Source organism: Dipodomys merriami, unplaced genomic scaffold (assembly GCF_024711535.1).
Source record: "Dipodomys merriami isolate MVZ:Mamm:240054 unplaced genomic scaffold, mDipMer1.0.p SCAF_5, whole genome shotgun sequence".
Taxonomy (NCBI): domain Eukaryota; kingdom Metazoa; phylum Chordata; class Mammalia; order Rodentia; family Heteromyidae; genus Dipodomys; species Dipodomys merriami.
In genome coordinates, this window is record NW_027206068.1 from 55,298,170 (window position 1) to 55,325,071 (window position 26,902).

The 26,902-nt window shown below is 35.8% G+C and overlaps 1 protein-coding gene across 4 annotated transcripts in view; it reads left to right on the forward strand.

Moving 5' to 3' along the window:
• The window catches only part of Ptprz1 (protein tyrosine phosphatase receptor type Z1), a 170,289-nt gene that overhangs the window by 132,203 nt on the left and 11,184 nt on the right, over nucleotides 1-26,902 (forward strand). For 2 of the 4 annotated variants that reach the window (XM_069996644.1, XM_069996647.1), the window contains exons 14-23: nucleotides 7,733-7,824; nucleotides 11,413-11,498; nucleotides 14,283-14,303; nucleotides 14,468-14,564; nucleotides 16,394-16,476; nucleotides 17,263-17,397; nucleotides 18,008-18,142; nucleotides 19,076-19,239; nucleotides 21,629-21,764; nucleotides 23,271-23,417. In XM_069996644.1, coding sequence (XP_069852745.1) covers nucleotides 7,733-7,824; nucleotides 11,413-11,498; nucleotides 14,283-14,303; nucleotides 14,468-14,564; nucleotides 16,394-16,476; nucleotides 17,263-17,397; nucleotides 18,008-18,142; nucleotides 19,076-19,239; nucleotides 21,629-21,764; nucleotides 23,271-23,417 — 1,096 coding nt within the window. The remainder of the gene's footprint in view (nucleotides 1-7,732; nucleotides 7,825-11,412; nucleotides 11,499-14,282; nucleotides 14,304-14,467; nucleotides 14,565-16,393; nucleotides 16,477-17,262; nucleotides 17,398-18,007; nucleotides 18,143-19,075; nucleotides 19,240-21,628; nucleotides 21,765-23,270; nucleotides 23,418-26,902) is intronic. The other 2 variants (XM_069996645.1, XM_069996648.1) reach the window with 1 other exon arrangement.

Below are 26,902 nucleotides of genomic sequence, written 5' to 3' on the forward strand. Positions count from 1 at the left end.
GAACTTTACAACTTTGGCAGTGTGGGGGAGTGTAGTCATGGAGATGGGAGAGCAGGGATGGTAGGGGAAAAACAAAGGAGGAGGCAACAATGCTTGATAGAAAATGTACTCATTGCCTTGCTCATGTAATTGTAACCCCTCTGTACAGTATTTTCACAATAAAAAAAGTATTTAAAAAGAAAAAGGAAAAGGACAGCCCAGGCAGTGGTACCGTAGGCAAGGGGACTGGAAGTAGGAGGGAGCTGAGTGTGTCAGTAGGCATATAGGATGTAACCCTCTAGAGCCGACTGTTGGTTGGCTAACAACACAGAATGCTCTCTCTTGGCCAATTTCATGTCTGACTTCCTTTACAGAACGGAGTAGACTTCAGGGAGTAGAAAATAAGTCATGGTTTTGTTAGGTTACATGGGTTAGAAATCAATTTTGTTTAAAACAAATCCTAAACTCCTTCCTACGGTGCCCCAGAGTGCTTTACACATGGTATGCGATCCATATACATTTCTCCAGTCAACATTCATTTGATTTTTTTTCTCCTCACTTCCCATTGGACTTACTTTATAAAAAATACTCAGCACATTTAGATATCATACTTTTCATGATGACTGGTTATCTGATTTTCCTGCCAAAGCATTTTATTTAACAAGGACATCCATAATAAAAATGTCTAAAGGTAGGAAATACAAACCCGTTATTTTTCACAATACAAAGTGCTAAAAGTCTAATGAAAATCCCTTGTGGTGCTGGGTGTCAGTGGCTTACTCCTGTAATCCTAGCTTTTACCTGCTTAGTGGCTTAGGTCTGAGGACTGTAGTTCGAAGCCAGCTAGTAGGAAGTCTGTGAGACCTTAACCACCTAAAATCCAGAAGTAGAGTTGTGGCTCAATTGGTAGAATGCTAGCTTTGAGCAAAATCACTCAGGGACAATGACCAGTCCCTGAGCTCAAGTCTCAGGGCCAACACACACATACACACACACACACACACACACACACACACAAACACACACACACACAAACACACACACACAAACACACACACACACAACTGAGTAATTTATAGTTATTAAATAGAAAAACAGAATAAGTTTTATAATCTTTACGAATTTTTTCTGCAGACTTGAAAGTAACTGTTTTATGTCATTTGATTTGATGTTTCATGGAAAATTTAGATCTTGAGTAGTCTTCATCCTCTTTTAGTAATGAATCAAACCATATGTATTACATGAAGAAATTATTAAAAAAAACAACTCCAAGTTGAAGACATAGTAAGATGATTCACTTTTCCCCATAGGTAATTACACTTGTGAGTAGTAGTTGAAAAGATAAGTATCTTGATTGTTTTGTGCATATGTTTTTATCTCTCAAATGTGATTAAATTTAACATAATTTTTCCAATTTTAAATTTCAACAAATATGGTTAGATATCTTCCCTGGTCATGTTCACTATAGGGTATTTATCTTTTTAGATTATTATATATTTGGTGTGTTATGTATTGAATCACGGTACTGTATTCTTCAGTGTGTGTGAGTTACTCAAAACTCTAGCATAGAATCTTGTTGGCAATATGATTTTACTGAGATGGAAACATTTTAGACATTTGTGGAAATTACAGCCTATGCAAAGGTATAAAAATTCTCATGGCATACCAAAACCAGTTCTAATATTAACAGTCTTTGTGAGTTTATAATTTTTCTTTAAAAATCTTTAATAAAACAAAATTAATAAATCATAAAATTAACCTGTCTGAAGTGTACAATCCAATGGTTTTTAAATTTTATTATTTCCTTTATAATTAACATTGAGTAGTTTTTATGTTGTATAGTAGACACTCAGGTCATCTTATCATTGGGCTGAAAGTATTTTACATACATTGGATGCAAATCCTTCACCAGTTATCTGATTTGCATGTTTTCCATATAGATCAACTTGAGTCTTACATATTGGCAGCTTTTAAAATACTCTAGTTTTCAATATTGACCTACTCCAGTTCATCTATTTTTCTATCATTACTTATGCTTTTGGTATCATCTCTAAGAAGATGCTTTAAAATGAAAGCCACAAACTTTTACTTCTAAATTTTCTTCTAGAATTTTTTTCTGAATGGCTCCTGCTTTCTGCTTTCAAAGCTAGCTACAATAATCAAGCCACAGTAATCAAGAGAATCTGAAACTAGCATAAAAATAAACCAGTCGATCAGTGGCAGAGAATTGAGAGACAAGAATTCAGCTCTTACATTTATGATCAACAAAATTTTGAAGAATATCGGGGCTTTAAGGAACAATAATAACAAAGTGGTAGAACAAATCATCTTTTTGTGTCTAATTTGTCTAACTCAAAATGTCACCCATTATTTCATAGAAATCCTGATAAATCATCTTTGGTTAAAAAAAAAACCATAGGTGACAATATCTGAGTCTGTTCTCGGTCCTTTCCCTAGTTCTGCCTTGAATTTGTCTCATGATCTTGGGCCTGTCCTTTCCTTGCCTATAGATTAGTCCTTTCTGTTTGCCATTTGAGTTGACTCTGTGGGTCATCTTGAAGTTTTCAGTAAGAACTTGTTTATGGAGCCTATGAATGAATGCTGCATGTTGTATATTGTTTCATTCCTATGTAAGGATCTTGAGAACTGGAATAATAATGACATAGTTCCAGCTTCTGATTCTAAATACTTACTGTGAAGAAAAGGTGTAAATTAAATAATCAGATTACCAGTGATTGATAGGACCTGTGTCTACAACTTTGAAACAGTCATCACTTTTTTCATCATGGCTGAGTGATAATTAGCAAGAGACATGGTTATCAACACTTAGCACATACACGTGAAGACATTCACTGCTTATTCACAACAGATGGACTATGGAGGCTGAATCTTGTCATACAATAAATAATGTGCCTTGAAATTGTTTTCCAGATGTTTTAAGGTTTAATTTACATGAGCTGAGCCATAAGTTCCTAAGAGACAAAATAACTTCATCAGAGAAGATTTTCAAGTAGTTATTTTTAAGGGAACAAAACGAATGTTTTGATCACTTTTAAAACTTAAGACATTAAAGCATTCCAAAGTGATATTCAGCAAAATATACCACATCATTAAAAGAATTATAAAAAAGAAATTTCCATGGATTCAGTTGGTTTTACTGGGTGAAGTGTTAAAAAATATGAATTCTCTCTTTTTTTTAATTTTTAATTTAATTTTATTCTCCCAGTCCTGAGGCTTGAACTCAGAGCCTGGGCACTGTCCCTGAGCCTCTTTATGCTCAAGGCTAGCACTCTACCACTTGAGCCACAGCACCATTTCCAGCTTCTTCTGAGTAGTTTATTGGAGGTAAGAGTCTCATAGACTTTCCAGCCTGGGCTGGCTTCAAACCACAATCCTCAGATCTCAGTCTCCTAAGCTAGGATTACCGGTGTGCTCCACTAGCATCCAGCTATGAATTTAAATTCATAGCTTAAATTCAAGTTCATGGGTCTTTGGAAGTAGCTACTAACCAGAATGGAGCCTTTCTGGGACTATACTGCCTTTTAAGTAGAAAAGAATTTGCCATGTAAGATGGCTCTGTACAATATACCTAAGCATTAATGATGGTTTTCACCCACAAATTAAGCCATTTAATTTTAATTGTTCCCACTTACAAGATTTTGAGTATGATTGATAAGAATATTTTGGGAAATTAATGCCATATAACAATGCCATGTGGAATCATTTGTAAAGCTAACAAAGATTTCATGACATTGTTGAAGCAGGTTGAGTTGATATTTACCTATTTACAATGAATGAACTTCACAATATATAAACTTTTATATCCTTCCAGATGCTACCTTCTTCTCATTCTCCGAGTTATTTGTATATCTTTAATCCATCAATCTCTCTATCCATCCATCTGTCCCATCTCTTCCTTCAAAATATGTTTATATTTTAAGTTCATTTAAAGCAGGCATAGTTAAGGAAAATAATCTAGGATTCCACTGAAGATCATATTGTTGGTAGGATTTATTTGTTGCTAGAAATCCACCAAATTCAAGGAGCATTGGGTATTTATTATATTATTGATACTGTATTAAGATTCTGGAAAGATAAAGCCTTTTAAAGTCTTTTTTAAAAGATGTGATGAAGATATAGGCATAAAATAACTGTATTACAAGGTAATTATCCTAGTAATCAATTAACACTTTCCCATAATAGACAAGAAGTTTACCACTGAGTTGCATTTTAATGAAATAAACAAGAATAATATCTGAAAATCAAAATCACTTTTGGATTGATTAGGTGTATTTTTCAGAATTGTCTTTATACAGGTATAAATGAAAGTTTAGGTTTTGTGCAATGGAAACAGAGAAACTGGAATGCTTAGTGTCTGCTTAGGGAACAAGAAACATTTTTCACAGTGAAGGAGCCTCTCAGATGTTTTGAAGGAGAGAAGTATGTATTTTCATGACATATTGATGAGTCAGGTCAAAAGGAGTGACATGTTTAAAGCAGAAGGAGAGATACTAAGGAGAGAACAAGGCAGACTCAACTATCTACCATGTGTTCATACAACTGGAGCACAAATTTAAAGGAAAAGATCAAAACACATTAAGCACGGCTTACCCTGTTTAGATACTGGAGAGTTTTAAGAAGAGTTTAGAAGGGCACTAATGACTCACGGCTATAATCTAGCTACTCAGAAGGCTGAGATCTGAGATTCTGGTTCAAAGCCAGTCCAGGCAAGAAAGTCCATGAGACTTGCATCTCCTTTTAACCACGAGAAAACCAGAAATGGAGCCAGAGCAGAGGCTCAAAGGTGGTAGAGCATTAGCCTTGAGCAAAAAAAGCTCAGAGACAGTACCCAGGCCCTGAGGTCAAGCTCCATGACCAATAACAACAGCAAAACGTTTAGTTACTAGCAAATCATACATCCTATAATCTTAAAAAAAAATCTATGAACTTTGAAACTAGAACCAGTAAGTGAATAGAGAAGGGAGATGAATACCAAGAATCTCACTCTTTGTATCCCATATTTAAGTGCTTCAGAAAGGAATGCATTTTGATTTAGTGGAAGAAGCTAATAAAGAGCAACTATAAATGACATTGAAAAGTGAGCTCCTTGTCACTGAACCTTAACTATATGTCAACCATGTTAATAAGGACATTCTTGCCATAGCTATGAAGTGCACTAAGTCCCGTATGCCATTTCATAGTACAACTTTTAAGATTCACTAAAAGAAATTTTCACTTCCTTGGTGATGACATTTTAGAGCTGTCAGCAGGACTTTTCTTCTGTGATGTTATGATCATGTACCAAATCCTTATCATTATTTCCTTATCCATGTTAAGCCTGGATGAACAGATAAGTAGAGCTGGCATTATTGTTTCTGGATGATCTGTTTCACTTCTGTTTATGTGGACCTTCAGTTGGATGTTTTGTTGTAATCATGAGACATGTGGTTCTCAATTTGCCCTTTCCTATTCAGGCTGTCGTCCTCTCCACTTCTTAGGATATGAACTTAACTCCGGATGCCTTTGACTTTGCTTCAGCTCATTCCACTTGGCTTTCCCCTACACTGCATTTCCTGTCTGAAAGATATTATAGTGTTCTTTCTTCTCCCAGGTTTGATTATAAAGGCTAGACTTTCACATCAGAGAGTTATTTTTTGTCATGAGCTTTGTTGTTTAGGAATATTACCTTGTTTGTTACATTAAATATATTATGAGCAAGTTATACAAACAAACTATAGTTCCTTCCTTAAACAAAGCTTTTGGGCATGACAGCCCTGACAACCAACATGACAATGATTAGGACAAAGTACTTTAGATTGTTAGTCTCCCTTATTCCTATGAGGGAGAGCAACTATAAACATATCAAACAGATAAATACCTAACAATAATACAGAGGGTTCTCACTGTTTTAGTTTCCTTTTCTTTTTTTTATTTTGCCATATGGCAAAAGCAATACACATTTAGTTGAAACCATACTCTGATTTGGGAATGTTAATCTTATTCTAGGCTTATAGTCTGTAGTATAATACTTTCCTAACAGAATGGTGGGCAGTGGGATTGACCATAAGGGTGCACTGTGTTGTTAATCTGGTTAGGGGTGTACTGAATGCATTTCAGCTTATGATAGTGTCAGCTTCGTATGAGTTTCAAGACATAACCCATCGTAAATAGAGAAACACCTGTATTTCATATCTTTTTTCTCATTTCTTTCTTTTTTTGTATGTAATTTTTATTGTAAGAATACTGTACAGAGGGGTTACAGTTACATGTGTAAGGTAATGAGTACATTTCCTATCGAAAATGTTACCTCCTCCTTTGTTTTTCCCCTACCACCCCTCCCCTCTCCACCTCCCTAACTCCGTCCCTCCTCCCCCGAAGTTGTAAAGTTCATTTTCAACATGGTGTTCATATCTTGTTATATGCCACAAAAACAAAGCGGCAAAGGATGATGACTTTTAGAGATGGACCGACACTTTCAGCTAGCATGGTCTCAGGGACTCAGAGGAAGTAGGATTTGGGCTTGTGTAACAACCAGAGGCAGGAAGCAGGTGGGCACAGGAACCAAGGCCCTGGGATGGTCTACAAAGAAATTCTTCAAGGGAGTAAGAGAGAATCGGTTGGGCTGGAGCCTGCTAGATAAAGAGTCATAAGGGATGGAGTCTCAGAAACTAGAGGGGGCTAAGTCATGAAAGATCTTAAATCTCTTGCTACAATAATGGAAAAGCACGGCAGTGGCAATGGAAAGGCATTCAATAATTCTATCCAAGGAAAAGATCTCAAATGGAAAAATATCGAGAAGAACAAATATTATGTTACTAGGAAGAATAACTTATTAGGATAAATAACTTATAAGTCAGTTGGATGAATAACTTGAAGCAAGTGAGATTGGCATTTTCACTCTGGCATTTTTGCTTAAACTTAACCACTTTAAATAAATTAAACATCTCACATCAAAGAGGGTCATTAACAGTTTTAATTATCCAGATTTCTTAAATGAAGGAGGCATGTATTACTTTATAGCAGCAGTTGGTTCTTTGCTCTTCTCAATAGTTTGAATTGTACACTTGCCAGATGTTACTCTTATTATCAGAATGAAAAATAGATTCAGGTGCCACTGTAGGTCATAGTTGTCACTGATTCCAAATATATTCATTTTCAAAACGCCCATCAACAGTGCTGGCATCTGTTGGAAATAAAATCAACCCTGGCATTGTCTGTTCATTATCTTCACACATAAGTTCTGTCACTGCCACATTATCATGTAATAGAGAGCTTTCCTCAACGCGATGCTACCACTGTAGCTATCATGGAGTCATTCAACTTCTACATAGTCATAGCTTCTTGCCTTTACTAGTAGCTGATTATGCCATTAAAAGCCACAGTCACTGTGTGAAGGGAGCTGTGGATATCCTTTTCAACTGTGGTACTGTAAAAGGAGGCAAGACACTTTGGCATATAGTACTAAAGGAAAGCATCTCACTGAGGAGGGAGGTGTGGTACCACTTGCTTTCAACGGCTGTCTCTGCTTTCAGCATGTCTGATAGCTGATTGCTGTTCTGCATCTGGTTCATAACAGTGAGCTAAACATACAGACCATAACATTCTTTAGTATCTCGTGTTTTGTCAAAATTGATGTAGACCACTCTTCTGGGGATACAGTCACTGGCTATTTCCCTCATAATTTTTGAAAAGCTCATATATCATCTTAGTATCTATGCAATGAATAATTCAAATTGCTTCCTTTTCATTCCAGAAAATGCTTCCAGACAGCACATTTTTATTTAGAGGATAGTACGTCCCCTCGCGTAATATCTACACCACCAACACCTGTCTTTCCAATTTCAGGTAATGGTTTAACATGTGACCAAGAGTATCTAGTAATGTACAATGCAGAAGGTTTGTTTTATCGTTAATGGTGAATACTGCTATACTACTAATTAGAAAAATCTTTGTGTTTTGTAATGTTTATTTCATAATGTTTTAGGTACCTGGATTTATATCCCATTCTTACTCATTTTAAACATTTCTAAGCATACAGAAGACAGGGAAAAATCTGTAATTGTTCACTTATAATATGTTAAAAGCAAACAGTTATAGAAAGAAATAACATTTTAAATTAGTGCTGCCTTCCACTTATTTCCATTACTAGAACAGAACCCTAAGCAACACAAGTCAGAAAAAATCAATGCAACACATGTGGATAGGGAGAAGTAACAAAATTAAAATTAAAACTTAGCTTCTTTTTTAATTCTTTTATTTATGGTTAAGAAAATGTTTCTTAACTAAAGTAGGAATAAAGTATAAAATGGTGTTGAGAGTGATGCGCCAAAAAAATTAACATACACACAAATCATGTATGTTTGCATAAATATTTACATGGAACAGTTGGGTCTCTGGGAAACTACTGGATACTTTATCGGCATTTTACTAGGCAACATTAATGAATAATTAGAGTCATTCTGTTTGAGCATTGACCCTAGAATTCTCTGTATAAATTATTATTGACTACATCTATTTGCCATTTTATGACATCTGAGAATTTAAAAAAAGGAATAAGAAGTTGGGGCTGGGAAGTTGGCTCGGTGGTAGAGCACTTGCCTTGCATACCTGAGGCCCTGGGTTCGATTCCTCAGCACCACATAAGCAAAAAGAAAAAAGCTGAAAGTGGCACTGTGGCTCAAGTGGTAGAGCGCTAACCTTGAGCTGAAGAGATGAGGGACAGCACCCAGGCCCAGAGTTCAGGTCCCACGACTGGACCCAAAAAAAAAAAAAAAAAAAGAAGAAGTTATCCAAAAATTGTAAACTGCGGAAGAAATACTGGAGGATAGAGAATGAGATGAGGCTTTGGGAGTCATCAAACAAGTAAACTGGGAGAAGTCTCTCTTTTTTAACTGTTTGATGTGATAAAAATTACCACAGGAGTCTCATATTCTACATTATATTAGCTTCTAAAATATTTCATGGCCAAAAATACAAAAAAAACCCTTTCTTCATATTTTATGTATACTCATATATTATACATTTATGTTATACCAAGTTGATAACTTTTTAAACAATTTTATGCTTTATAAATCCATGAATTTGTTTTTTGCTATTTTTCTTCTTTCATCAACTCCAAGTCTTTGACAACCACTGTCATAATGTCTTCTAGTTTACATTAAAATGCCATATACTGGGCTAGAGGTATAGCTCAAGTGGTGGATCACCTGCCTGATATTGGGAGTTCAAACCCCAGGATTGCCAAAAGTAAATAAATAAATAACATAAATGCATTGTACATTTATTTTAATAAAATCTGATTTTTATTAATGTTTTTGGAAGTTGAGATTGATAGCTTTCAATTATCTGTTAAATTTTGCTTTCTTTGCAAACATCTCTTTTATATATGCCATCAACCTAGGAATGCAAATCAACTCTTAATATTAGCCAAGTATTGACAGAGCTTATTATGAACAATTCATAGGGTCAATAACTTAAAATCAGGTCCCTGTTCTGAAAGTCCAGAATCCCTCTTTTCTTTATAAGAAGAGTTGTCCAGAGCCTCTCCTTCCACTCATTCCGCTCTCAAAGATGCACTTTTTATCACCTGAAAATGTACCTTGCTTGGAAAAATCAGAAAATAGTCTCACTTACTTGCAGACTAATTAACACAAAGGAATTACTAAAATACCAACAGTGGCTAAAAACTTACCTGCTTGTGAAAAGCTAGATGTACAGGATGGTATCAATACTTTTGAAGGACATGTATTAGAACTAATGATTTATTTGTGACATATAAGTGCTGTTTTCATAAGTATATATAAATATATAAGTATATATAACTAAATATATAAATATATATTTCTTAAAAATATATAAATAGGCAATGTTTTTCTGTGAGTGTGAAGGTAGAATTATACCTTTTTCTACTGTTTCTTAAGATTGACTAGCTAATTCAATTTTAGTATTCAGGTCCACTCACCTAAGAGAGAACAGATGGATTCTAATTTTTTCAATCAACAAATTTCTTAGTAACTGAAGCTTAAAATTCTTAGATGGCCTAAATGCTGAACATCTGTTGATGTAAATAACTGTGTCTAGTGAAATGTGCTTGATGGTTCCTTGTCAGAGAAAACACTTGTGAAATTGCATACTGTAAACTAGTTTTATGTTTAATTTCAGAAAGTCTTTCCAAGAAAAGAAAAAGGGAAAAAATTACTGGACTAGTTAAAATAAATAGTTTACTCACAATTGGTCAACAGATCTCATGACTCTGTTTATATAGCATATTTTCATGTTAGAATTTTTGAAATTTTATAGATGAAGAGGTCCCAAAGGTTTGTTGACATCATTCTTAGTGAACATTCTGCATATAAATATTTTTTCACTATTTATAGAGAAAAGGAAAAACAGTATTTTCAAATGTAAACATCTGACTACTTCACTGTAAGACATAAAGTCTGTACAATTATATAAAGTCAAAATTACATGGCAGCAAAATTAATAGACTATTTCAGCATGTCTTTTTCCCGAGAATTTACATGCCATCTCTGTTCATGTTAAACACAATTGCTCATGGTGAAGGAGGATGCATGAGTAAGAAATGAGATTTTGGTGGTATCTATAAACTAACACTGAAAATAAATTATTTTCTCACTGGGATGGAGAACCATTGTTTTGTTGGTAGTCATTTGGCTATTGATAACATTGTTTACGGTCATAAACATTAAATTCTGCTTTGAAAAAAAAAGCTTCTAGATTTAACACATTTCAAATCATGCTTGTGGCTGTTTTGGCAAGGCCAGCCCAAATGATTTTTATAGCCTGCAGAATGACATTACCATCCCTGCTTATACAGAAAAGAGATTCTTTTTTTTTTTATTACTGTGAAAATACTGTACAGAGGGGTTACAATAACATGGGCAAGATAATGAGTACATTTCTTATCAAGCATTGTAGCCTTCTCCTTTCTTTCCCTTTCCCATCCCTTCCCATCCTCCTCCCGCCTCCCTGACAGGAAATGAACCCAAAGATATGTTTTCAATTTTTTTTTCTTTCATGCGATTGTTTCTAACACATTTATAAGATTATTTCTTTGTTGCTTTATATGTCCCTTCCCCACGGTATAACCCCTGCTTTCACTGTATTTGATGTCGGTATAATTTGTGGAGGGGAAGGGGAAAAACAAATCGTTTAAATAGGGATACAGGTGGACCCATTGCAACAATGAGATGTACAAGTCATTATGTCAGAAAAGAGATTCTTTATCAAATCAGATTTCTAAAATGTAGGATGGGACTGATAACAAATACACAAAAAAATTGGCCATTGTTGCTTAACAATTGGATGCTGATATTTAGTTGGCATAAGAACAGTACTTGAATTTTGACCTCTGCTTGTAAAGGAAAGACATTTATTTGCTATCTTTTCTAACGCCACTTTTTATTCACTTAGATGATATTGGATCAATACCAATAAAACACTTTCCAAAGCATGTTGCAGACTTACATGCAAGTAATGGGTTTACTGAAGAATTTGAGGTATGATTTCAATATGTATGTTTTAAATAATGTAGCCAATTATAAGTGGAAGAGATTCAGTAATAAGCCATTTCTTGATTTAAAGAAAAAAGTACTTTCTTTCTAGGGAAAATATTAATTACGTAATATATGTCTAGATGATGTGTTACAGTTACTGTATTAATTTAGAAAATTGTTTTTCTAATTTTGTAGCCCAAATTCAACTTGTACAAGTAGAAGAACCAAAAATAAAAATGTTAATTCTTTCCCCTTAAGTGCAAATCTCCTGTCCTTTAAAAAAAAATGAAATGTAACACTGACCTGATAACACTTGTCATTTTCTAAATTAAATAAGTTGTACTAAACCACTAAACTTCATGATTTTCAGCTAAACTCCTTAATTGTAAGTATGCCACTGATGTAAACACAAAAGAATTTAGGTAACTTTTTAGGCAAAAAAAAAAATCACATCCTCTTGTCAAAAAAACCTGCATTTCTAAGGAACATTTGAACTTTCTTAACCAGGGAGATAGCTTTTAGTGGTATTAAATACTCTATTGAATACTCTTAGAAGGGGTAGGGAAATTTACTGCAAATTTATTATAGCCAACAAAATGAATGAAGAAAACAGGTGGGGGAGAATGTAGGCAAAATTCAATGGATTTCCAACAAAATTAAGAAACCTGATAGAAGGAGTGAGTTGGGAAGGATGGGTGAGAACGTTGAAAGGGAGGTCATTGATCAATAGGCATTGTACTCATAAACTACTTTGCTGAATGGTAACTTGTAGGTACTACTTAAGAATAAATAAAATACTGAAAAGTAAAAACTAGGGTCAAGAGCCCAAAATTAGCAATAACAATCATGGGGGTGGGGGAGGGGGAAGCTACCATTTCTGAGCACAGCTAACATGGCATTAACTAAGTGCCTTCATAGCCAACCTTCACTTAATTCTAGGAGCTCTTTGTTATTATTTCTATTTATATGATCAATGAAATTAAACTTCAAACAAATTAATTAACAACTGATATACAGAAGAGTTGCGACTCAAAGTCATTGCTGAAATTTTAAATCTCCTGCCCTTTCTCCATTATTCTTCTTATCAACCAATTGTCAGCCAACCCTTCGGCCACCTGTCTAGAAAGCATCACACTGTAGCAATGCTCTGTTGTAGTTGTTGCTGCTGCTGCTGCTGCTGTTTCTCTCTCTCTCCATCTCTCTCTGATTCCAAATAATCTGCAGACTTTGTGATCAGGATCAGACTCTGATCTTGATCTCAGGGCACAGGGACCACTTTCTGCTGATCTCTATTCCTCATGGCGCCTAGCAATTACTTTCCAGCTGACACATCAATCAAAACATGGGTAGGGAAAGGAACACCCATAGATTAGGAAGCTTTAAGATATCAAAAGGGATAAATGTGAATTGTGATGTAATATGAAGATTTATATATTTAAAACATTAGAGTCTTTTATCATAATCTAGAGATGACAGGGATATAGTGTTGTCTCAGACTGATGTCAGTGTGAGTTTAAATTTATATACGATGTTAACTGGTAGAAAAGTCTCAGGTTCACATCCAGCAAAACTGTGGTCACAGAAGGAATAATGCATCAATGACAAACAATAGTTCTTAAATGTAAAAGAAAGAAAGATCCAAGTAGTAATTTTTTAAAAAGAAAATTATAATCAAATTGGTGTCAGCATGTACCTACAGGCTGATCACTGTTTTCACAACTGCAAAGTCATTTTGAATATTATAAGTCTGCAGTGGGGCTGGGCTGGGGGCTCAGTGGTAGCGTGCTTGCCTCACATGCATGAGTTCAGACACCACGACCAAAAAAAAAAAGTCTGCAATAATGAAATTAATGAAAAAAACCTCTCATTTTTAATCGAAGGTTTTTTTCTTACTTCCATTTTCCTTCAACTTATAGTCTGATTTAAGAAAACTACTCATTAATTTAATAATTAGCTTAATCACTAATGAGTCTACATCTTTTAAGTGGTTCAATATATAAATTTTAATTGTTCAGAATGACAGGAGCCTTAAAAGTTTTAATGAATCTGATTCATATTTAGGTTATATATTTTCTCAGGAGGCATAAAACTTTCATTATTTTAACACTAATTAATTATAAATTTCAAGCTAGTACATTTAGATAGGAAACATCTCTGAAAATCACCTGAATTCATTTTATTAGACGTTCACAGAGATAATTTTTATGCGTCTACTGAAATTTAAATAAGAGAGCTCTATTAATTAGCTGTATAGAAAATAAGGCTAAATTTTGTTTCAAAATGACATTGTACATATGATTTCAAAACCTTCAGGACCTTCAAAACCTTGCATTGACCAAGCTAAATTTGTTTCAAGCCACCTAATAAAGAAGACTATTTACTCTTTAAAATAATTTCAAAAACAAAGAGCCAGAAACAGTATCACTGATCCATAGTTTATATTTTACAAATAAAAATCTCACTGTGTATTAGCAAAAGCAATTATTGCAACAAAATTGAGTTTTGAATACTTGATTCTCATCTGTTTAAAAATTCATCATATTATATTCATGTCCCCTTTTTAAAGTGTTGTTTTCTTCTTTTACATAATTTTAGGTCCTAGATTGTTAGACATTTCAATGTGCATGCAGCTGTTTGAAACATTGTTTTGTTAGTATGTGACAATTGTATTTATTGCATGATCGTAGTTTTCCATTGTAAACCTAATATGAACGCTTTTTTTTCTCATTTGTCGTGTGCTGTGGAATTTGATTTCTTTACTTTTTTGGCATTCATTCCCCTCATTAGACACTGAAAGAGTTTTACCAGGTAAGGCATTATTTCACTGCATTTTCTTTTAGCCAAGAACTAGTTGTAACATGTAAAAAAATAATTTTGATAGACTTTTTTGTTTTATCCTCCTTATTATATTTTAAGACACTTGGTTTGAAATAATATGTGTTAAAAGAGGACCCATACAATTTTTTTCACAGGAAGTACAGAGCTGTACTGTTGACTTAGGTATCACAGCCGACAGCTCAAACCACCCAGATAACAAGCATAAGAACCGATACATCAATATTGTTGCCTGTAAGTTTATCCTTTACTCAACCTACTCCAGTTTCACTGATATTTTATTACCTTCAAGTAGTTACACAAAAGGCCTACAATTTATCATGTCATTTTATAAGTATAATGCATCTCAATCCATGTCACCTTTCCACACTCTGATTTCAATCCCATCCTCTCTTTAGCTGTGATGAGCTATCAACCATTTCTTTTTTTCTTAATATAGATTTTTTATTGTAAGATAATATACAGGGAGATTATAGTTACATGAGCAAGGTAATGAGTCCATTTCCCATTAAGCATTGTTACACCTTTTCTTGTGGTTTCTATCATTATTTCTGTTCCATGGTTCTATTTTCATAAAATGGTTACTTAGTTCTATGTCAGTTTACTGACCAAATAAAAATGTTTTTAAACGTCTTTTTTCCCTTCCTATGTCAACTTACTTCTCCCTTTCTTAGCGTTTCTCCTGGAGTCTTGTAAAGGATTTATTCAAGTCTCTCTTTCTATTTCTTCTCCCTTTTGTTTTCTTAGCTGTTCTCTTCTTCCTCAATGAAAACTATGTGGCTTCTCACTAGTGTGATTGTGTTTGTATATTTTCTACGAAATCATCGTATTTTTCATCTTCTTATAGCACTTCATGTCTACACTTGTTTTCTTTTTATTGTTTGATATTACCCTACATCTCTCAAAATCTATCTTCATGCTCCTCTCCTTCATCCATAAAAAGTATCCATGCCCTTCCCCTTGTATTCAATGTAACCTAGCTTCACATGACCACATGTTCCCAGAAAGGCTGTCTAAATTCTGGATCTATTCTATTCAAAAAGCCTGCAGAATGGCACTCTTCTTTATTTTTAATTATCCTATTCTCTTCAAGAGATGAAGTAAAGCAACACCAGAAGTTCTAAATATGTTAGAATCGAAATTTAAAAATAGGTCAGCCTAGCATTCAGGCCTACCTTCCAATTGTTATGAGTCTGTTTCTTTGTAAGTACCTGGTACCAATGTGCCATGTAATTATCAGAAATCTTTTAATGTATCAGAGTACATTAAGAGACTTATTCCTGTGGCTTGACATGAGTTGGTGTGGATTCATTTCCTCATCCTTGGAAAGAAGGAAGGAAGGATGCTTCCTTCTAGTAACCCCTTTCTCATTAGATATCTTCTGCAAGTAAATATTGTTTCTGTAAAATGGAAGCTAATCCAAAAATCCTTATTTCTATTTTGATTGACATTGCCAAATCCACCTATGGACATCTATCCTTTGTGTCTCTTTATGAGGGTTTTTCAGGACATTTCCTTTTAAGAGCTGTTTGTCATAACTCTTCACAGAAATTCATAAGGGTCCTCCTTCTGCCATCTCCTCTTCCTCCAGCAGCCTCCTGTGCAGACCATGTGTGTTTTCATTCTTCTGTACCCTTTGGGGGCTCCCATCACTTTTCTTTCTTGTTGAATGGCTCTTTACTCTTCAAAGCCCTTAGTATCATTTTAAAAACCCAGACAAGTTGTCAACTTCAGATTCCAAACTCTGAAAACTTTTGTGGATATCTCACACCAAGGCACTTTCTGTCATCATATTCCCCCATAGAACTACAACTCCCTTGATACCTGGATGTGATTTTCTAGGTATATGATGCCTTCATCTAATACTGTATTGGAAAATTTCTGAAGAGCAGAAATTTTTGCTCTTTATCTTTATTATTTTGATCATCATGATAGCCTTTTCAAGTGAGTGATTTTGTGTTGATTTTAAGTGCATGAAATATATGATTATACAGATACAGATGACCTTTACCAAGAAGAGAAATAGTCTATATCTTAGTAAAACATACTTTTTTTTATTCTAGATGATCATAGCAGGGTTAAGCTTGCCCAACTTGCTGAAAAGGACGGAAAACTGACTGATTACATCAATGCCAATTATGTTGATGTAAGCATGTTTCATTTGAATGTTTATGGACACTTTATCAGATCCTAAATTTATTCTATTATGAGGCTGTATATGTACCTGTGTGATATGAAACACAAATCAGCAACAAATAATGTTTAAGACAGCTATGATGTTAATGCTACATGCAAATGACTTTATCTTTATAAATCAGGTTTATTATGAATAGTTACCTCATGTTTTCACATAAAGTAATACATATGCCAAAATGAATGTAGGCCTTGGTGGTGTGGCTGGTTTTGAATAAGACATCTGCCACGGGGAACAGTGGGACCTTGAAAAGACACTAGACGGCTCAGAGCTTCAGTAGCCTCATCTCCAAATAGGGAGTATGCACCTAGCTGGAGGATTAGGTTAGTGTTTGTAAAGCATCTCATCCAACAATGAGTGCTCAGAAAGTGAAAGCTATTAATGCTCAGCCCTGCCTAGTGCCATCAATGAAAGAGGACACAGCTCTAGACGTTTCTTTCCTACTGTAGATAACAGAGTCCACTGCTTGAAATTAAGGGCCCGACTTACAGCATTAGTAAATGGAAAAAACTCAGAGAACTATGTGTCTACTACATATTCTATTTTTTTTAATTACCATTAAGAAAGAATTGTTTTCTTTGTGAGTTTTATCAGTTTTCTTCAGCTTTGCAAGTTTATTTTTATAGCTTTCTGTCATAGAAGCAAGGGGGTGCTGACATTGAAATTTTAAATATTACGCATTTTAAGTATTGGTATTTAATGAAGATAATAAGAAGTATTTGCTATTTGCTTCTGCAGGGCTACAACAGACCAAAGGCTTACATAGCTGCCCAGGGTCCTCTGAAATCCACAGCTGAAGACTTCTGGAGAATGATTTGGGAGCATAATGTGGAAGTTATCGTCATGATAACCAACCTTGTGGAGAAAGGAAGGGTATGTGGGACTTCTGTGATGTCAAATGTCCAACAGCCTTAGTTAGATTTTCTTTCAATTGGTTTCAATACAACCATCATTAGAGAGCAGGGAAAGTTGTGAACTGTAATCAGGACTTCTCATACTAAGTATGAGAGCTAAAGGGAAACTCCGAGTATTGTAGGTCAAATAGTTCTACCACGAACCAAACTATCTGCTTCTTCTTTAATACATTCATCACATTTTGGAAAATTAGAGGAACCCATTGAAAAACAATGAAGAATGAAATGCATTTTAATTCATGAGACCTGGGTTTAGGTGCTGGCTCTGTAGCTACTTGGAGCATTTAGTCTCATTTTCCTTGTATGAAAGAGGAAAGCTAGGACTAGATCATCTCAAGGTTCTTTGGGTTATGCTTTTATTTGTGCTCTCTTTTTCAACTAACTTGCAGCTACCTAGAAAGGAGAGATAATATTCAGAAGTGTGAGAGTCCATTCCTGTCACTGTTTCAGATTTCAGGGATAACTTTTGTATTGAGCATTTTAAGTAATGGAACTATCACAGATTTCAGGGATAACTTGTATCGAGCATTTTAAATATGGAACTATCACCTTTGTTTTCTTTCTTGCAGAGAAAATGTGACCAGTACTGGCCTACCGATGGTAGTGAAGAGTATGGGAACTTTCTAGTCAGTCAGAAGAGTGTTCAAGTGCTTGCCTATTATACTGTGAGAAATTTTACCCTCAGAAATACAAAGTTCAAAAAGGTGAGCCGACCAATGATAGGTATATCCAATCAACAGGTTAATGGATAAACAAAATATAGTATATATACTATATAGTATATATACTATATTACTATGTAGCTTCAGCTTTGAAAAAGAATGAGATATCCTGTCAGTATTAGAAGAGAAAAAGGAAAAATACGATAGATAGAAAGATCAATGGAATGATGGATAGTTTGGGCTTTTTTGTTAATGATTGACTCACAAGATTTGAGAGATTAGCATGTCTGAATTCTGTAAGGCATATTGACACCCTGAAATTTAGGTGAGAATTGAGGGTACAGTCAAAAATCCAAATTCATCATGATAGCAGGCCAAAAAATTCACACAAGAGGGCTGGGAATGTAGCTCAGTGGTAGAGCGCTTGCCTTGCATGCATGAGGCCCTGGGTTTGATTCCTCAGCACCACATAAGCAGGAAAAAAAGCTGGAAGTGGCTCTGTGGCTCACGTGGTAGAGTGCTAGCCTTGAGCTGAAGAGCTGAGGGACAGCGCCCAGGCACAGAGTTCAGGCCCCACGACCGGACCCAAAAAAAAAATTCACACAAGAATTGTTTTTATGCTGCATTCTTGAGGAGAATTCCTTCTTCTAGAGACTCAGTCTTGCTCTTACAGCCTCACCTAATTGGATAAGCACCATACACCTGATGGAAAACAATTTGCTTTCTTCAAAGCCTATTGATTCAAATATTAGACACAGCTTTTAAAAAATATCCTCACTACATCTGGTATGTTTAGCATTTGAACAAACAAATGGCCACCATGACTTAGCCAGGTGGGCACATAAAATTGACACTGTGTTTTTGTTTGTTTTATTAGGCAACATCAAGGTATGGATGCTGAACAGATGCTTAAGAGCTGTGTCAAAGTGTGTGTTTGTGTGTTACTGTGATGATAAGCTGTTTAAACTCTTCCAGGGCTCCCAGAAAGGAAGACCCAGTGGGCGTGTGGTCACACAGTATCACTACACTCAGTGGCCTGACATGGGAGTGCCAGAGTACTCACTGCCAGTGCTGACCTTCGTGAGAAAAGCGGCCCACGCCAAGCGCCACGCTGTGGGGCCTGTCGTCGTTCACTGCAGGTGCGTTTCAGGGATGTGCTGTTAAACTTACAGAACTGCTGATGTGAACAAAAATGGAAATCAATGGAACAACATTTGGCCAAATGGAAATGATTTATAAGATGGGGGAGGGAGAGTGTCAAATTCCATATCTGTTTTCATAAATATTGATCACTAGGAAATGAGAATGGTAGAGCAGGATTTTCTTTGACTGTGGAATATTTCAGAGCAGCAGGTGTTGCTATGATGCTTATTATTCTGGTTGATTCCTGAATTGGATTTCAACTTATTAATTGTGCAAAGCAGGTGGAACATGGGTGTTCCTAAGTATTTATTACAACATGCAATGCCATAGAGTAAAAATGATTGAGACACAGCCTTGTTCCTAGGAGTTGCTCAGTTGTAAAGTTATTCTGTTATGCCAGGTTTATGTTAGATAAACCAAAGCACATATATGGGGAGGAATTTGACAGCATAACTTGAACTTGTTTTTAAACATTCTAGGGCTAAAATTTCATTTTTTGTTTCCTACATTCTTTCTACTGTATTACTGTATTGACTGTGTTATCAATTCAATTTTACTCAAGAATTATAATTTTCAAGATTGGCTTGAAAAATAGTAATAATGGTATTAGAGAGCAAGAGAAAAATACAGCAAATGTTTTATCTAATATTTTTGTTTAAATAACAACAGTTCATATTCACTTTATGCCAAATTTTAGGACCCCCCCAATATCGAGTTCATTTCTATTTGCATGCCTTTTGTCAAAGCAGAACTTGTATTTTTTAATTAATAAGTTTTTTATTGTGAAAATACTGTACAGAGGGGTTACAATCACATGAGCAAGGTAATGAGTACATTATCAAGCATTGTTGCCTCCCTTTTGTTTTCCCTTATCATCCCTGCCCTCGCATCTCTCCCCCCACCACCCCCCACACCCGCCAAAGTTGTAAAGTCCGTTTTTCTACATAACGTCTTGTTTCTACATAACGTCTTGTACATCTCATTGTTTCAATGGGTCCACCTGCCCCTCAGTAGATGAATGGATCAAGAAAATGTGGTATATATACACAATGGAATTCTATGCCTCCATCAGAAAGAATGACATTGCCCCATTTCTCAGAACTTGTATTTGTACAGAAGCAAGTGTTTCTTTTAATATCCAGCTCACCTGATACATTCTAATTACCTCAGGGAGTTTCTCTCAAAAATTTGAGAGACTTATCTTGAGATTTTGTTTTTCATCTGTTAGCCTAATAAGCTGAGGAAAACCAGAAGATGCCAAAGACATAAAAGATAGCTGTGAAGGTCAGGAATTATTTGTTAGCAAATGGAGAAAACTGGGCTATTGTGCAGAGCAGGTGCTAATTTCCCCCTGTAGTACTTCCTTCTTGTCAGACATTTGAAAAGAATCCCTGTGTATGAATTCTGTCCCTGGAACAGAGGCTTTGAAGATGTCAGCAGATAATGGCCCTTTAGAAATGACTGAAGTTCGGTTTTATTCCTCCCAGTCTCGTTGAAGTTGTATTTTCAGGTGAAAGCTCTATCAAATTCTTCTTCCCATTAATGTGCAAACCTTTACAAACATATCTGGTAATACAGATCTAGAGACCTCCCCTTTTCCTAACTTTGTGAGACTGATGCATCCCTTTTCCTTGGATTAAATGTCTTTTTTGCTATGACCCAATATATTTTCAGCATACAATAAATATAATTGTTGAAATGTTTAAAAATCTTGCACAGATTTGTTTTGTAATTTGGCCTAAAGCAAAAAAAAAGATGATCATTTTATTTTTCCTCTTTAGTATAAAGAATTGCAGTAATCAACTTAAAATTTTTAACTTTTATGTTTCTGAGAGAAAACCAAGTCAGACAGTCAGGAAGTTCTATGCTTTTCATATGTTGTTAAGTTATAGTTTCCAAGATTTAGTGTCATATGTTTTAGTCTGTGCTGCTTAGTAATACTTTTCTGAGTTTTGTTTTCTTGGCTTTGTCTGTTTTTGTTTGTTTAATCATTTGAATAGTGTGGTTTGATACCATAAACACAGAAGAATGCCCTTCTATGCTATTTCCTGAAGACAACTATACAGAATTGACATCACTTCTTCCACAAATATTTGCCAAGATGCATCAATTAAGCCACTTTAAGATGGAGTTTTGTTTCTGTTTGTTTGTTTGTTTTATAGAACTACTTTCATTAATCAACATGAAATTAGAAAGGAAAAATTTGTTACTTAAAGCATTTTGCTTAAGGATTAAATTATTTGCAATTTTAGATAGCTAAATCTATAATTGTGTGGTTCATTAACTTATTTTATTATCATGGCAGCCAACAGTAACCTATTTCCAAATTTATTGTGCAATTGACATTCACTGAAGTCTCTCTTCCCTCTCTCTCTCTCTGTTCAGCGCTGGTGTTGGAAGAACAGGCACTTATATTGTGCTAGACAGTATGTTGCAACAAATTCAACACGAAGGAACTGTCAACATATTTGGCTTCTTAAAGCATATTCGGTCACAAAGAAATTATTTGGTGCAAACTGAGGTATTATTTTTTAAGTGTGTCTTTATGGATCTGAGCTATGGAATTACGTTAGTCTCCTAGGATACCCATACTACAAACTGGGTTGCTTTAAATGACAAACTTATTTTCTCACAGCTAGTTCTGGGGTCTTAAGTCTCAAAACAAGGAATTGGTAGGGCTGTGCTTCTTTACACGCTTGTAGGAGTGGTTATCTTCTTGACTCTTCCAGCACTTTGGAGTTCCATGCTTTCTTTGGCGTTGAAGCATCACCCTAGTCTCTGCTTCATTTGTCATGTCTTTCTTTCCTCCGTTTCCAAATTTCTCACTTCTTGTCAGTACACTAGTCACTACCTTATGCCAATTGGCCTCCTGTCTTTCATGTTAGTAGGGTCTGACACAAAGAGCCTACTCACAACTAAGACTATACAGAAGGTACTGGGGCATAAGAGTTACAACATATTTTTAAGGATACACAATTCAACCTGTAACAATGAGTAGCTGAACATACGGCATGCAAGGGTCAGCAAAAATGTGTCTGTTTGTGACCAGATGAAGGATTTTTTTTCCAAATGTCACTAATGACATTAGTCAGGGAGCAGTCAGCACACATCCTTGCTAGCAAAAATCTCAAGTTGTGCCTACCTAGAGCAGAACAATGGATTTGGATTTTTTATTTACAAACCATGAATTACACTCAAAGTTTTTAAGCTCCTATAGTTTGATCATATATTACACACAGTCTGCATTTCTTTTTCTTTTTCTTGTTTTTTTTTGGTCCATCATGAGGCCTGAACTCTGGGCCTGGGCACTGTCCCTCAGCTCTTCAGCTCAAGGGTAGCACACTACCACTTGAACCATAGCACCACTTCTGGCTTTTTCTGCTTATGTGGTGCTGAGGAATCGAACCCAGGGCCTCATGCATGCGAGGCAAGCACTCTACCACTGAGGTACCTTCCTAGCCCCAATTGGAAATTGAAATCTACAGATGACTGCTTAAACCATCAGAAGCATATAGTCAAGACAACTGAGAAATCAAATGAAACCAAACTTCCATCAAGGAAATAATTTCCTAGTCAGATAAGACCATATGTGAAATATATAAGAATTATGAAAACTTAAAACTAGATTAAAATGAGCTCAATTATACATGACAAGCTAGCAGAAGAGTTTGCAAAGCCAGAAGAGTACATCCATCAGGAATTCTGGGGTCAGGGAAGTCCTCACAAGAAAGACAGAAGAGTCACCTTTGACGAGAAAGCAAAGGATATTGCTTTTTCTCTGCAAATCTTCCTGCCTCCTATCCACAGAGCCATTATAGGATACATAAAGAAAAGAGAAATGAGGTTCTTTCTTCTTTTGGCTGTCTCCTTTCATCTGTCTAACTCCTTACCAGGCCTACTAATTATTCTTTTGTGGATTCTACCATCAACAATTTGGTTAAGCAACTTTGTGTCTGTCAACAGCAGGTTCTAATTTTGTAGCTAGATATGCATAAGGAGTTTGGTTCCTATTGTGTTGCTTCAACAGGAACAGTACGTCTTCATCCATGATACACTGGTTGAAGCCATCCTCAGTAAAGAAACGGAGGTGCCAGACAATCATATTCATGCCTATGTTAATGCACTCCTCATCCCAGCACCAACAGGCAAAACAAAACTGGAGAAACAATTCCAGGTGAGTTCCCATGAGTGCCTCTTGGATGTCACTGCAGAATTGAATGGCACTGTGCGTTCTTGTTTGATTCAACAAGGCCACGCAGGTGGGCTGAGAGCATTGTTGAAATAATGGCTTTGTATTTGAACCACCCTTGTTCTCCCTAGGAGGTTACAGTGCCACACAGCAAATTTTAAGGAGAAATTTCATTCTGAGTGGTAAGAGGAAAAGTTCTCAGAAACCCTACACTAACTTTTATAAATGCAGTCTTGGTCTGGATAAAGAGGGCACAGAGCATAACAGGATGAACAGACAGAACTTACAAACTGCATAAGTGCTCTTTTTGCTTTGGAAAAAACCAGACCACTTCAATATGAGTGCTGTGGCTTAGGCTGTTCCTGCGTCTCTTTGAAAAAGTCTGTGTCTCACTTGAAATCCTTAGACTAGAGTAGGCCACCTTGGAACAATAGTTTCTTCAACTCTAGTGTCTCCCACTCACCTGTCTGGGCGCCATAAACCATAGAGAGGGGTGTGCTTTGTTGGTAACTGTGTCTCCTGGAAAACTCCTTCTCTGACTTTTAGAAATCAGCAATTAAATCACCAAGCAAGTCTGAGGAGATCAATGGTTAAGAACAGATAATTTAGAGACTCCTGTATCGTAGAAATGATCTCAGTTAACTGCTTGAACTTGAAAAACCTTCAGAACTTTATAATTTTTCTGTAATAAGTCATTCATTAAGAATTATGCCTAAGCTGGATGCCGGTGGTTCATGCCTATAATTCCTAGCTTTTCGGGAGGCTGAGATCTGAGGATCACAGTTCAAACCCCAGCCTGAGCAGGAAATTCCATGAGACTCATCTCCAATTAACTACCAAAAACATTGAAAGGGCACTGTGGCTCAAAGTGGTAAAACACTGGCCTTGAACACAAAAGCTCAGGGACATTGCTCAGGCCCTGAGTTCAAATCCTAGAACTGGAGCACGCACACACGCGCACGCACGCGCACACACACACACACACACACACACACACACACACACACACACACACACACACACACACACACACACACACACACACACCCATAAATGGAGAGTGGGGGAGGAAGAAGAAGAGGAAGAAACCTTGGGATTGCACTGTTTTTCACATTCTTTTCCCTGGTCTACAAATCATAAACTGTTACCTTCCATGAATCCTCCTGGGCCCTGTACTGTCTCCTATCTACCTTTTCTGCCCTTGAGGAAGCATAAGAAAGACTGGAGTGAATGCTGAACTGAGAGAGCGTCCACAGGAGGACCGCTCTTGATCAGCTAGACCTATGTGAATCATGATAAAATGCGTTTTGGAAGACAAGGGTGCAGTTTGGATTCCAGGAATATTTTAGTAAAGAATTGAAAGTCATTAATGTTTGGATGGCTTTTATGTCGATGAAAAGCCAACATACAAACCTAATGTTAAAGTTATATTACTAATTCTGAACAAGATTTTAATTCAAATATGACTTGCCCACACCAAAATGCATAAAAGAATCTATATGAATTAACTAGAATAATCCGGGATTAACATGGAAATGCAAGGTGAGAATCCAATTAAAAAGAGAAACATTTGACTCTCTTCCCTGGTCGCAGCATAGGCAAGGTAATATATGTAGCTATGTGGACAGTCCCAGGAAAAAAAATTTTTTATCCAAATTGATCCACAGGAAAAAAAATCTTTGAAACAAATGGCATGTCTGTTTATTCCTCAAATACTTATCAGGTACTTATTAGATTCCAGAGTTCTGTACTTGGTGCTAAAGTATAAATACGTAGTTAAATAAAAAAAAAAAAAAACCTTAGCAAGTATTAGGCCTTGAGTTCAAATCCCAGTTTCAAAGAGAGAGAAAAATAGACATACAGACAGGCAGAGACAGAAATAGATACAGAGAGCACACCTAGATGCTACTATCATAATACTTGCAGTCTACTGGGAGATAAAGGTAGGAAAACAGACAAATGCAAGCATTGTGAAAAATGTCATTACAGAGGCAAATTAAGTTCCCTTTAAGCACAAGTAAGGATGTGATTTAGAGGAAAGCTGTCAAACAGACTAACAAATTGATAATAGAACTTGATGATTGATTTATAGGACAATGAAGTGCAGACAGCAAAAGAGACAAGTATAATTGCTATGATTCTGGCATGAATCACTGGAAAGTGAGAATATCATTTATTGTGATTGAGAATCAAGGAAGACAACATGTATTCTTGAGGAATGTAGTTGTGGGGAAAGAAATGTTGAGATTATTTCTAAACCTATATAATTTCAAGGTATTGAAGAGATAGATTAGCTAGGTTTTTATAACTATGACCAAATTCTTGATGTAGTCTGCTTTATAAAGATGATAGATTTATTGTGACTGGTGATTCTAGAGGTGTCAGGTACAGAAAGCCACATTTGGTAATGGCCTTCTTACTTCCAAAGTCTCAGGATGCTGAAAGCATCACATGCCAAGGAATAGGGAATGTGTGTGTATGTGTGTATGCACATGCACATGCACATATATGTTTGTGATGAGTATGCATGTGTAGTCTATTCTTTTCCCTTCTTTTTTAACGGTACCAATTATGAGGTTCCACATGAATAGCTTTATTAAATCTAAATAATTCAATCAACTAAATTTACATCCTCTTGATATTGCATAATAAGGATTAAGTTTCATTATTACAAAACGTCTTGTGAGGAAGGGAATACCTTCAAGACACGTCAAACCATAGTAAGGGGTATCCCAATAAGCATGTATAGTGGGTGATTGAATACTGCTTCTGAACAGAGAGAGAGAGAAAAAAAGAGATCAAGATCAAAGCAAAAAGTAAGTAATCAGCTTGGAAGCTGATTGGAGCCTTGGTTGTGATGTTCATTAAAACTGAGCTGTTTAAGAAGGCTTCGGAAAGGTTATTTAAGAGAAAATGTAATTAGCCAATGAATGGAAAGCCCATGAAAAAAGGCAACAGAAGGAATAAGAGTACACTAGAGGAGATTTGGGGCCATGAGAGATAAGAAAATCCAATGGAAATAATAGTTCAAAGATGAGAGATACAAATAACAAGTCCTTAGGGAGGAGACAATTTTATTAGGCCATACAAAAACTGACAAAGTGTGCACAACCTACTTCAGAGAAATGTAGCTTTGAAGCCAGATTGCAGGAAGTTGAAAGGTGGATTTGAGAAATTGAGAACAATTACATAACTCTTTTACAAAAATTGACTCTGAAGAGAATGATAAAGATAGCTATACTGAAACTTTGAGTTAGAGGGCAAGAGATGATTTAGCTTTTCTTATTTTGAGTTTCACCACTTATATTTTAATGAAAAATATGAGTTTCTGTTGAAGCTAAAGGGTAAGAGAGAATTGAAGAGGGCAAAGATCCTGAGTAGGTGTGAAACAGCAGGATTCAGAACACAGGAAAAGATTCAGTGATAGAATGCAGAAAAACTCAAGTATAATGTGGCATAATGATGGTATC